The sequence below is a fragment of the Furipterus horrens genome, unplaced genomic scaffold (assembly GCF_987537825.1).
Source record: "Furipterus horrens unplaced genomic scaffold, mFurHor1.1.pri manual_scaffold_10, whole genome shotgun sequence".
In the NCBI taxonomy this organism is placed as follows: domain Eukaryota; kingdom Metazoa; phylum Chordata; class Mammalia; order Chiroptera; family Furipteridae; genus Furipterus; species Furipterus horrens.
This window is the reverse complement of record NW_028327180.1, coordinates 23310201-23324366: the sequence shown is the minus strand read 5'-3', so window position 1 is coordinate 23324366 and position 14166 is coordinate 23310201. Positions and strand designations below refer to the sequence as shown.

At 33.3% G+C, this 14166-nt stretch overlaps 1 protein-coding gene across 1 annotated transcript in view; it reads right to left on the bottom strand.

Annotated features, from left to right (window-relative positions):
• The window catches only part of FSTL5 (follistatin like 5), a 494569-nt gene that overhangs the window by 176940 nt on the left and 303463 nt on the right, over positions 1-14166 (bottom strand). Inside the window, exon 6 of the mRNA XM_090288197.1 lies at positions 4687-4853. Coding sequence (XP_090144323.1) covers positions 4687-4853 — 167 coding nt within the window. The remainder of the gene's footprint in view (positions 1-4686; positions 4854-14166) is intronic.

Below are 14166 nucleotides of genomic sequence, written 5' to 3'. Positions count from 1 at the left end.
ATTGAACCAAACTACTAATAGTTATAAAAGAAATAGCATATTTTATTGACAACTTGGTATGTGTCATTGGATTTCATGATAAATTCCTCTATTTATAGATGAAGAGACTGAAAGTTTAATTGCTTCAATCAATTCATTGTGTTACATAGCTAGTAAGTTATACAACTAGAATTAAATTTGAGGTTGGTATGGTATCATTTGATTTTAATGTTGACTAAAGACCAGATTATAATATAATGCAATGAATGGTAAAAAAGTAGAGATATTGTAAATAAGATACACAAAATATATGCTAGGATTTTTAAAAAATCTAATTTCTCTCAGAGACAAAGGAAATAAAAAAATGTCTGCTATCTGGACCTGACTGGTTCATTCAGTTGGTTAGAACATCATCTCAATATGTACACCAAATTTGTAGGTTTGATCCCAAGTCAGGGCACATACAAGAATCAACCAATGAATGCATAAGTAAGTGGAGCAACTAATTGATATGTATCTCTCTCTGCTTTTGTCTCTCTCTAAAATCAATAATAATAATATATTTTTTTTAAATCTCTGCTATCCGAAGCCTTACTGAAAATATTCCTGGTAAAGTGAGCACATCTAAAACAGTGTTGTGTTTTAATTTCTCTCATTCCTTCACTTTGACTGCCAATCTAGTCAGCTAATTCTATTTCCTAGTGATGTTTCTCTTAAATCTCTATCTTTGTCTCTATGTTTGCCTTAATTCTGCTTTCCTACCAAAGGTGACTTTGAAACCAGCTGATTAAAAGGTCAACAGGGGACAGTCATGTTCTATGGCTCACACCTGCATCCCACGGTTGTAGCTGATCACACCAGGATTAGGACTCAGGCTCAGTCACAATAATACCAGAATTTCGGCTTGTGTGCCAATTTCCACTCCAAACAGGATGATCGAAATAAGCCAATAAACTTTGCCAGGTGTTTGGGCAGAAGGAGGATTGAGGGCATATATACAAAAGAAAATAGGTGAATACATACAATAGTTGAGTGAATTTAATGGCAAATCACTAGAGCAGGGATTAACACCAGATTGCTAATAGGGAAATAAATTAGCATGATTCCTGAAGCTGGATTGAATAGAAAAAAAGTCTTCCAGTTTTAGTTGCTATAATTGGATAAAATTGGGTTCTGGTGTTTCTTGTGAGTTTCCTTATTACTATATATATTCTAACATTGAATTTCTTTTGTTTTAGGCAGACTGAGTATATCTTTGCTCCTTAAAATATGAAATAGGAGAAAGAGAACAAAGAGGAAGAGAGAGGGAGGAGGAAGAGAAGAGGAGGGAAAAAAAGAGGAAGAGAGAAAACAAAGAACCTAGCTCAGTTGCACATTTGCAATGAACCTTATAGAGTATAATCAGCTTTTAAAGGCTTATTGCAGTAGTTCACACACACACACACACACACACACACACACAATGAGTTTATTCTATTATCTTCAATTTATTTTTAGGAAGCTGGGGCAGAGAAGTTAAATAACTTGCCTGAGGGCACATCACTCCCAAGAGACTGAATATTAATTGAAATCTAGACAGTCTGTAACCCCAGCCCTTGCTGCAAACCCCTGTGTCATATTCTCTCTAATAGTTCAGTGATGTCCTTTTATTCTTTTGATACAAAAGAGAAGACAGGCAAAATGAAAGGCTTCAAACATCAACTGAATATCAATCAATCCCACACATAATAGCAGAGCATATTAAGTCTATTTATAATATATAGGGAACAAAATTATTTGAAATATACTTTCCAAAGGGCAACAAAAACCTATAAAAATCTCACTTCTACACAGTGTTTAAGCTTATCTAGAGCCAGTCAGGTTCTGTAAACATCCCAGCTGCACCACCTATTAGCTCAACCTTGGGCTCAACACTTTTAGCATAAATCCCAACAGTGTAAATGAAGGATAAGATTCTCTGCTTAATGAAGTTGTTTTTAGGGGCTAACAAAATAATGAGGTATGAAATAATGAGTAGTAATATGAATCCATTCTATTAATTAAATAAAATTATGTTTGCAATTAATGAAAGGGCTGTTCTTTCACATGTAATAACAAGAATAAGTGAATATAAAAAAGAGGAATAGGTATGCTATTTTGAAGAAAATCTATATTGCAATCTTTTGCAATCAGGAAGTATTATGTATCGACTAGGTAAGTATATACTAAATCTTATCTTATGTATTTAAACAGTCATAAAGACTATTGTAATTTGCCACTGATTCCTCTTGACTTGGAAAACATTATAAATTTAACTTTACATAATTTAATGAGAATTAAACCCACTGTGAAAGTAATAAAAGGGTATAAAATTAATTTATTTCTTAAGTTTTAAAGTCTTCTTTGCTTAGAAAAAAAGTGAGAATGTAACGTACTTCAGTAAAATCATCATGATATTTCAACACATCAGAAATCTATACCTAAACCCTGGCTGCTGTGGCTCAATGGATTGAGCGTTGGCCTGCGAACCAAGTGTCGCCGGTTCGATTCCCAGTCAGGGCACATGACTAGGTTGCACATCAGGTCCCCAGTTGGGGGCGTGAGTGAGAGGCAACCACACAGTGATGTTTCTCTCCCTCTCTTTCTCCTTTCCCCTTTCTCAAAAAATAAACAAACAAATAAATATAAGTTAATTAATTAATTAAAAAAAATAAAGAAATCTATACCTAAAAACAAAAATACATTTTAAGAAGATATAATTACAGATGTTTCTGAACATATTAGATCCAAAAAATTAATTAGACACATTGTTAGTGACAAACAATAGAGTTAATTATATCTAGTTTTAAGCAGAAAGAAATTTAATAAAGATATGAGGAGCTCATAAGATATACAGAAGAGCAAGAGGACTAGCCTTGGGGAATGAGAAGTCAAGAGAGATGGACTAGCTCAGTGAAGATCCCACGTAACTGAACACTGGCCACTTCAGAGTTCATATGACTGATGTTGTTTACATGGTGAAGGCCTTATTTAAGCAGGAGTAAATATAAAACAAACACAATAAGTAATATTTTATAACTGTTTTAGTAAATACCAGGGAAATATTGGAAAATGGAATAAATATTTCTTTTTTCAAAGATATCTTTGGATATTCTCTGCAGTTTTATTTGACTTCTTGTCAACCTAATTAAATATGGCTTGAAATGAACTTGAAACTTTTTAAATATTAGAAGTGTTTTTTTAAATTCTCAGAATTTATCAGTTCTATGAAATGTAGCTAATATAACTTTATCCACTAAAAGTCATGTTATTGATTCTAGAATTCATCTCATATTTACACATATTTTAAAGACCTAACTTGCCTAAAATTACTTTTCTAGAAATTTGAAATTTCTAGAACAGAATCAGGAATTAGGAAGTAATCATATTAATTTACAAAATCCATGCACAAGAATAGGTCCACCTTTACAAGTTATGCACAGAACAACACATATAGCATATCCTTCCTTACTTCTGAAACAATCCAAATGAGCTAATTTGGAGATTTTTCAAACCACAGCATCTAGAATACATGAGCTTCTTGAAAATAATAGTGCAAAGATTGATAGCAAGTACAGAAATATAAAATGAAAGATAAATTGTAAGTATAAGACATAAAGCAAAACCCAAGTAGATTTTGTCTAGGGCCATACCTCTCAAAGATGATGTAGCATTCTATGCCACAATGTTCTTGATAGATTAGAAAATTAAACATTATTCTTCATATACTTTCTGAAGGAAGTTCCCAGATGTAAGCAAATTTAGAAATTTTTATCAAAATAAAAAATATTAAAATTGCAGAAGTTTCCTCTTTTTGAATCATTTGAGGACATTAAACAAGATCACTTAGTAACATGTAACAAATAGGAGTGACTCTTGAACCTGTGTTAGCAGTTCTTTATAAAGAAGCAAGGAATAAGGGGACAAGAGATGGCTTTCTTGAGTGATAATAAAAAATAACTAAAACTTATAAGCAAAGAGGTCACAAAACCCCAAAATCGCCCAGTAAGGATTATTCCACCTTATTTCCATAGACATCCCATAATGTAAACTTTTTCCTTCTTTAAAGGTCTAGGACGATGTTCACTTTTCATGTTCACTTCCAGCAGATAGCATGGAAGAAAGGAATGAATACTCTGAAGTTTGTTCCTTTTTTTCCCCACCTTTGGTGCTGTACCCTATTAGACTGAGTTTAGACTGAATTTCTAGAAGTGAGCCAAAGCGGAGAAGCACATCTCTTCATTCCAGAAAAGTAACTCTTTTATTGGTTTGGCTAATACTTCTTGTTTCTGACACATTGAAAGTTTTTGAGGCAAAAATTGCCTTTACCCACTTTAACACTTTACAAATTCTAGGGTGTGGCTCAACCACAACAGCAAATACAGATTAATTATTGGTAATTAGAGAAATTCTGAAAGTGGACCTTGTCGTTTAAGTTGGTATGATTTCATAGCCATCACAGTGCTCCATAACCTGCTCACCACACCTGAACAAGTGACCTGGATAATTTAGATAATTTCAGATGATCCACAGCGCACCTCCAGCTCAGGAGAACAGATGTGACATCGTTCGGATAATTCTCTTCCCCTCTACATGCGATATTCATTAAGCTCCTTAGACTTCACAAGGTTTAGCGTATGTCACGTGGAAATATAAAAATTACAAGGATACGTCTATTTATGTACTCACATTGATGTCTTCCAAATCTAAATTATTTAGAATGATATTGTTTCTCTTCCAGATGATGGGTGGCCGCAGTGCTCCCTGAACGGCGCAGCTCAGAACAGCACTTTGTCCCACGGTTGCCGCTGTGATACTTAGTCTCTGGTCTTCAGGCAGACTCAGCTGGATGACCTCTGTAGAGATAAAGGGTCAGGAATGTTGATGAGTACATAGTTTTGTATAAAGTTTTTAAATACTAGTAATGAAGGCTTATAATTTAAATAAAATAGAAAACAAAAACAAAAGCTCGTGATGAACTGAAAAAAAGAGTAAATTTTTTTCCAATAATAGATCAGCATGACATTTCAATTTGATTGACAAGCATCCTCCTGGGGCAAAGAACTATTAAACATGAAATGAATATCAGAAGTAGAGTTATAATAAGTCTGGCAGTTACACGCAAAAGATAAATAAATTATTTAACTGCCAATTCAACATGTACTATGTCATTGGCTTTGAAATAAAAATGATGTTGTTTATTCACTGATAGATTTATATTATAGGTGAGGTGAGATCATTGCTGGCTGGCTTCAGAGAACACTAGCTACTAGCACAGCTGAATAGATAAAACACATCATTATGCTGGGAAACATAAATTGACTCTAAAGGAATGAGACTTATTTGCAAAGTTGGAGGAAAATCTGAACTTTGCCAACCAAACAGCAATTAAGTGAAATTCTGTCAGCTGCCTTTATCAAGATAGTGTTGCTAACTAAACACTGGCTATATCTCTTCTAATAATTATGCTGAACCAAAAATATAATTAGTAATCTGGATCTGGCTTTTTTTTTTTTTTTTTTTTTCTGTTTTTCTGACCACCCTTTCCAACTATGGGAATCAATAACTTTGTCATGGACCATTATTCCGAGAGATAACTCAGATAATCCCACCAATTTTCATCCAAGTGAAAACTGACTTTTAGTCTCTAGCTGACATTCACAGACAGACACTCTAACTTGCAATGCCATGACTGAGTCTTGCATTTTGAATTTGCTCAGTCTTAGCCAGGTTAGAAATATCACAAATCACTACTCTGAAATTTCCATGGTGGTTGGAGACACAATAATTGTCCTTTGTTCCTTTTTTGTAGTTGATGACATTTTCATGGGGGGGGGGGGGTGAGTGAAGAAAGTGGTGGCTTATAATTTGCACTAATTATGATCAGGTACATCATTGCTGTCTCCTTTACAATCCCCCTCCTCAGTCCCTTTCACCATTGTACCATTTTTTTGGTTTCTGAATTCTGTCTTCCTCTTGAGGAGGAAGAGAAACACTAACCAAACAAATTTTTGTAAAATATATATAAAATATTCAATAAATAGTTCTTTAATCTTTTTTGATATTGTCACAAATAATAATGTTAAACAATGGCACACATTTTTGTAAAAAAAGGCCAGGAAAATCTACCAAATGCACAAGTTAATTTAAAGTTGTGATCTCTAATGTCATAGATCACTGGCTGACACACCATTATTTGATGAAAATAAACAGAAATAAACTGGCCCTTATATTTTGCTATATCATTTCTAGTCTCTAAATCTAAAACCCAAAGCTATTTACATTATCCTTGATTTGTGTCGTCCAAAAAGGGGGCAGGCATTGTTTTGAAATTGTAAATCCCTAGAAGAGACACTCAGCTCAAGTTTATTTTTTTGGTCATTGCATCACTGAAAAAAATCACATTGATAACAAGAATCTTGCTCACAGATTTGTATTGACAGTTTAATGCTCCCTAGTGACATTTATTCATATTCACATTTTATTTCAGTGTTTCCTGAATAATAAGAACATAAGAACTATTTTCATCCTGCTTTTCTTTACTACTGATTCTCTTATAGATGTTTATATTTATATAACATTACTAAAAGAAACTGTATTTGACCAATTAGGCATAGGAAAAATTGAAATTTGCAGAAACAATGATTCTTTATTTTTTTAACATAAAGTATTGGAAGAAAGGGCATTATAAAAGTAATAATGTCATGTAAAGTATCATGTAAAATTATTAATAATTTTCCAATAACATTTCTAAATTTTAGTTTCTGGTTCCTCATAAAATCATGTAAGAGATCATGGGACATTTGGTTCTAAAAAGAGCATGTGCACATTGACTACTCTGACATTTCAAAATACAACTGCTACTAAGTCACCTTGGAATCTCTTCACTAACCCCCTGCATCTGGTATTAGGTCCCCGGCCATTTGAACTGGTTGTGCTTTTGGTAGTTACACATTACAATGCTAATTAGGTAATGTGAGCATGTTAGAATAAATGCTGAGAGTTGGCACAACATTATATGGGACATCTTTCTAAAATGTAATTTTTTGAGAGGCTGCATAATTAGAAATAAGAATTACTATCCACCCAGGGAATATTAACATTCACAGAAAAGCTTTTTCATTAATTTCGAGATTACATTTTAAAATGATTTTCAAGACTATCTCAGTAATATGTATTATTAAATAATGATATGCATTTTGAAACTCTTCAGATTTTCTTTCCTGCATATTTCATGCTATGGTTCACTTCTTCACTAATATATTATATAAAACCACATACACATATCCAATTATATTCACATTTTACTTATCAAAATCAAGTGGTCCTTTTTAAAAATAATTTAGTAGCAAGATTCATTTTACCTGCATTACTGTCATTCTCCCCTTTCTAATCTTTCTGATATTTATTAACAGGCAAAGATTTAATCTCACAAAATCACAAATGTTAGATATTTTTATTCTTAAATTCTAACTTTTATCAAGAGTGCTTTAATGGAGAATAAGAGACTTATAGAACATCCTACATATAACTTCCATAAATAATGGTGACTATGTCTAGAAATGCATTAATAACCTGAAACAATAACTATGAATCAATCTGTAAATGAATTTAAAACTGATTTTAAGAGCTATTGGTTGTCTCAGAGTGTTGGTGTATATTTGGGTGATTGCAGTTGTTAATTTAGAAATATGAGTTCCAAAGAAAAATATTGAAAATAAGTCTTTACCAATCAATATTTTATAAATACACATTAATAATAGCATAATTTATTCTATAGAAGTCCAATAAACTTCTTCTGCTAGTTAATGCACAGACAACTGCTCTGCGACAATAACATCAATCATTTTAGTACCCTGCCCATCCCATCAGCTCCAATGATAATGCACACATGTATCGCAAAATATCAAAAGTAATCTGATACCCCAACAAAAGCATATAGGTTAGGTATAACAGATAATACTGTGTTTAAATAAAAATTCAGTATGACTTCTGATATATAAATTTTGCTTCCTATTGGAAGCTTTCTCAAGTATTCAAAGAAATAGTACAAGCTTTGGTATTTCCTCTGATCTGTTATAAATGAAGACTATTAATGCCATTTCCAGACCAGCCTTTTCCTTTTGAATACTTATAAAAACTAAGAGGAAATAAAATAGTTTCCCCCTGTGGATCCCTTTCTCATTTTCACAACTTGGTTTAGGGAATATTAAGAGCTTACTTTAAAGGAATAAAACATTATAAGTCTTCTCTGGCAGAATCTGAAGCCAAAGAAACAAGTACAGTTGAGTACAACTTCAACCACAGCAGGTTAAGTAGCCATAAGCCTTTGTTCCAATAGCAGCTAGGTAATAAAAATAGTAATAGGAACCTGGGTAAAAATAGTATGTAACATTAAAATAGAACAGAATGGCAACAAAATATTATGGATATTTGGGAAATGCCATTTAAAAAAAAGATAATTTTAGTAACTTTGAAAATTTATTATTTCAAAATCATAAGAACATCATTTATTGTAAACAGAATTCTGTCCCTCTAAATACTTAATACTTTTTCAAGTTCCTAAGTTCAGATAATGTATTTCATTTAATTTATTTAAATACTAGTCTCATAATCTGTTTTTATTGTTTTTCTATTACAGTTGTCCCATTTCCCTCCCTTTTCTCTCCCCTGATCCACCCACCTCCCCCTCTCCCATAGTCAACCCCCACCTGTTGTCCATGTTCATGGGTCATTTATACTTGTTCTTTGACTAAATCCTTTCCCTCTATCCCCCTCCACCCACCCTTCCCCTCTGGTCATTGTCAGTCTGCTGCCGGTTTACATGTCTCTTGTTCTATTTTGCTCATCTGTTTGTTTTGTTCATTAGTTTCCTGTATTGGATGAGATCATATGATATTTGTCTTTTGTTGCCTGGCTTATTTCACTAAGCATAAGAGTCTTCAGTTCCATCCATGCTGTAGCAAAAGATAGGAGTTCCTTCTTTAATCTTATTGTCCCAATCATGCTTATGAATCCTATTATAAGAATGAAGGCTAGAAGAAATTTCATCAGCAATATTTTAAAATAACTTGTATTTTCTCCTCTATTTCATTAAAAGACATTGCTAATTAAGAACAAATAATAATAAAATGCTTAATCAGAAAAATCTCAAAATAGATACTTAGGAATCCTAGGTGGAGTAAATTAGTTATTCTTACACTAAGAAAATTACAATTACTCAAGGACAAACTCCTTAACTAATTGGGATATTCTAAGGGTATCTTTTTCAAGAAGTAGTTGATTTCAAAATAAATGTTAATGCTTACTCAATTTAGGGATGCCAAGATATACATTAACTTATGATAAAATGTCTAGAACTTTTGATACTAATTGCTTATCTATAAACTATTGTATTATAACTTGTATTACTAAAATGAAACAAAATAATTTTGGTTATTTAAGAGATCTATAAACTTTTTTCCTTTGTTAGCAATGGACCAGATAATTCAGACTAACTCTTTCACTGAAAAAGTAAAACAACAAACAACACTGGATTGATTTAATATATTTTAATGCATGTGCTGCCAAAGTGAGCAAACAACTAATATATTTTAAAAGTTTAAGAGAGATAACAGTACAGTGTGGAATTGTCTAGCCAATGTCCTAAAAGGAACTATAACTTAGAGATACAAGATTGGAATCACACATTCCTTTGGGAATTTTTCCATCTTGATGAGATGACTAAGAGGTCAAAGGATCTTATGTTTCTTCTTATTCCTCTAGGCCTTTGTGATAGGTACTGTAATGGCCATCTTCCATTCCATGCCAGAAATTTAAGGTGCCATATTCTGCAAGTTAGTGTATGGACTGTAGCTCACCATTACCTGGGTGTCTCATAAAACATAAAGCTTTCTACTCTATAGTAAAATAATATCATCCCAGTCATGTAATCATTGTTATAAACAATTTTTAAAATTTATTTATTTATTTTTATTTTTTTAATTTTATTTTTTGGTTTTTCAGTTACAGTTGTCCCATTTTTCCCCCATTGCTCCCAAACAATCAGAAATAACATGGCACACACACACACACAAAAATGAGAATGAACAGAAATAAGATATAACAGTAATACTCCTACCAGGATTACCAAGTTTAATATGTTTTGGAAAATAAAATCCAGTTTAGAAATTTTGACAAAGAACTTAAATTTATAATCCATAAACATTATACATTTATAAAAGAAGAAAGTAGAAATTATATAAATAAAATATGTTATAACTTAATTCAACTGACATATTTAAGAGCAGATTAGATATAGCAAAAAAGGGACTTAGTAAACTGAAAAAGAGATTTAAAAACTTATGGAATAAAAAAAAGAACACAAAAATTATTACAGTGTGGTGATTGCTCAGTGGAGGGAGGTATAAGGGGACTAAATGGTAATGAAAAAAAATACAATAAAGATAAAAATATATGAAAAATACATAATGGGTACTTAGTTAATATGTAATTAAGATTATTAATATAAACTAAGGCTGCTGAAAATATTTTGTTGTGCCCATATCAACAAACTTACATATTTAACTTAAAATATTTATTTATGGTTGTCAACACAGAATATATAAAAATTAACATGAATTTAGTTTAACAGAATTTTTATTTTGAGCACTTTATTTCAGGAAAATGCCTGAAAAAAAATTATTCAAATGCTCCCCATCCATGCCCATCTACTCTACAAGACCCAACTTAGTGACCATGTTCTCTCAAGACCTTCTTTGATCCTCTTCCAAATTTCTACAATATTTTAGGTAACTCACATTGTCCTCATGATTTCATATTAACTTTAATTAAAATCCTTTTTGTTAAATCTGTATCATCCACTAAGTAAAAATTATTTAAAGATAAACAATTTGAAAATATAGATGAGGGAAACAAAAATAAGTTTATTTGAAATCTCAGGAGAAAATGAGCAGAGGCAATACATGAAGAAATAGTAGCTGAGAATGTTCCATAAATGTTGAAAGACACCAGTCAATTGATTAAGAAGCTCATCAAAGTTCAAGCAAAGCAAATGAATAGCTAAAATAATTCACACCTAGACACTAGAGTAAAACTGAATGTAACGACAAAAATAATCTTACAATTACACAAGTAAAAAAATACAGATTGCTTTCACATTAAGGAGTGGTAGGCAACTGATATCATCAGCAGAACAGAAACAAAAAGCTGATGGAAGAATTGGAAACAAATAAAATCAACCCTAGAGTTTTATACAGAGATAAAAATTAAAATAAAGTAAAAATATTAAAAATAAACTGAAAGTTGACTTCTAGTAAATTGTCTTAAGGTACTTTCTGAAGAATGCTCTTCAGTCAGAGGAAAATGATCCTAGATGAAAGCTCAGAGATGCAAAAAGGAAAGGAGAGCACACAAGGTGTTTAAATATGATGCTAAAATTCAAAAATGCCTGCCTCTCTATGAGGCTATCTTTAGGTTAGAGGAAGATTTCATAAACAAGGCACAAAAAGTTCTCCATAAGGGAAATGATTTATAAGTGTGACTGCTTTAGATTTAGAGTGTCTGTTCCTCAAAAGGCATAATTGAAGCCTAACTGCAAGCCACCAAGCAGGAAAATAGAGTTTTGTGCCTTTCACAAAACTAGCAAAGATCTTGTAATTACACAGAAACTTCATTTCTTTAATATGACCTTTTCTCTGTTCTCAGTGGATTCAAACTGGCCTCATCCAGCAGCCTGCCTTGCCTGCCTCCTTCTCCCTTACACATCCACTACCCTAATGATTAAGCCATCAGGACAATTAGGTTCTGATCAGCATCATATAATTGTAGGAACCTAGTTTGGGGGTCTGATAATTACAGAGACAGAATTTTAGTCAGACTAGAGATAACTTCTAAGCCTCAGTTGTGTTTCAGCTCAAGGTCCAAAAAAGTGGTGAAACCGGCGGAAGGGACATCTTGGTGATATTGGAACTAGATGAACTGATCCACTACCCCCTACCCTCGTGCTGACAAGGACAATCAATGAAGACAAGGACCCTGACCATGACTGCAACTACCTTAGTCACCATGATTAATGATCTTTTCATTCTACATAACTCATCCCCTGTAAGCCATAGGGGAGCCCGGTCTTTAAGTTTTAGCTCACCCATGTCTCTGGGTGAGGGCCACTTCCTACAAATAAACCCTTACTTCGCTGCAAGTTCCTGTTCCTGTGTATTGGGCTTAGATGCATTCAGACAAACAGACACTTTAGTCCACTAACAATTTCATATGCAGAATTAATAAAGATCTCCTAAAAATCAATAAGGAAAACACAAACAACTCCAAAGAACCAACAACAAAGGACTTGAATAAATGTCCCATGGTTAGTTCATCTATAAAGCTAAGAAAAGTCTAAAAAAATCACTCAACCATATGTGTCATCAGGGAGATGCAAATTTAAGTCAAGTCTTTCAGACTGGCATAAATTACCAAATCTGATGATAGCATCGGGAAGAATATAAAGCACCATAAATTCTTATATATCTTGAACAAGAGTGTAAATTCATATATAAACTTTTCTCCATTAGTAACATGTCCTCTAGACAAAACTGACCTGCTAGTTCATGTTTACAAGTACCAAGTTGTCTATAAGCTTTGCAGAACCCTAGAGTATAATAATATAACCCTGGCTGGTTTGGCTCAGTGGATTGAGCGTCGGCCTGCGAGCTAAGTGTCGCTGGTTCGATCTTCCAGTCAGGGCACATCAGAGAAGGAAAACTCTGACTCCAAAAAACCTCCGCTGCCTTGCGGCATACCTCTTCAGGGGAAAGGCTAAGGGAGTAAACCCCGACAGAAAATCCGGAGCCGGAGTCCCTAAGGCCGTTTGACGTTGTAGTCAACACCGGCAACTCCTGCGGCGCACCTGAAGCCAAGCTGTATTGACTCCGTCTTTCCCTTGGACCCTTCAGCTGCGAAGAGAAGGGGGGTCTGCTGCATGGGCAACAGCAGACCCTCCATATCACCCTGCCCAGGCTCTGTAGCTTCAGCTCCACTGGAGAGGACACTCCAGCGTCATCGCAAGATGTCGATTCAACACGGGAGGAGACAGATACCGTGTCACTCCCGAGTCGGACTGCACAGCCATTCTCGGCGGTGCAGATAGACTCTTAAGAAGCTACACCATCGTCTCTCGAGACGAACGGCTGCCGACAGAGTATAATATAGAGGAAGTAGAGTGTTTAGGTGTTATAAAGAAACAGTGTAGGTAGCCACGCATAAATTTTCGAGCTCCCTTTAATATATTGGGCAGACGGAGAATAAAGGAGCCTTCTTAAATGGGAATAGAAGCATCTGTTAAGGAATAAGATAAAGGAATCCCGAATTTATCCTGAAGAAAAGGAACTGATAGAGAGGAAAATTCTAAGAATAAGAGTGATAATGGAATTATTTCTGCCACAAGTTCTGAAAGACATGAGGAAGACATAGAATCACAAGCCTAAACAAAAGTATTTAGCCTTTTGAACAAAAAAATCATTTTTTCTATGTCATTGGTGGGATTTACAAGTTATGGGAAAATATATAAAAAGGCTTTAATAAAACATTTTCTTTGAAACTATGAAGCAGAGTTTCCTGTATAGAATTGGAATTCCATTTTTTATTCTCTTTATAACTCTGTAATAAGTACAATATAACATTATAGAAATGACTGTTTTGATCATTCTTGAAGCAGTTTTTTATGTTAACAATAGTGAGTATCATTTTCTTTTTCTTTTTCTTCTGTTCATGATTTTGATATTTCTTCTGTGGTCTTATGAATATAGTATAATTACCGTTCAGATTTTTTGCTCAATTTTATTTAATTTATTTCTTTCAAATAAAGTATGTACATTTGAATTTTAAACTGAAGTTTGTGAAGAGGCCAATTCATTCAGTGATCTGTATGACAGTAACAACTGTAAAATAATTCTTTTTTTTATGAAGAATAGTTTCCATTTGACACCTCACATAACAAAATTGTATCCAACTGAGAGAATCCAGTAGCCACTCAAAGTAGTCAAGGTAATTTTAAGTTTATGATTTGGAAAATTTCAAAGGTACATACAACTGAGTAATTTTAACATCATAGGTGTATAGGCTAGAATGATAAGGCATTTATAGTCCAAGATATATTCTACCAAGTTTTAACAT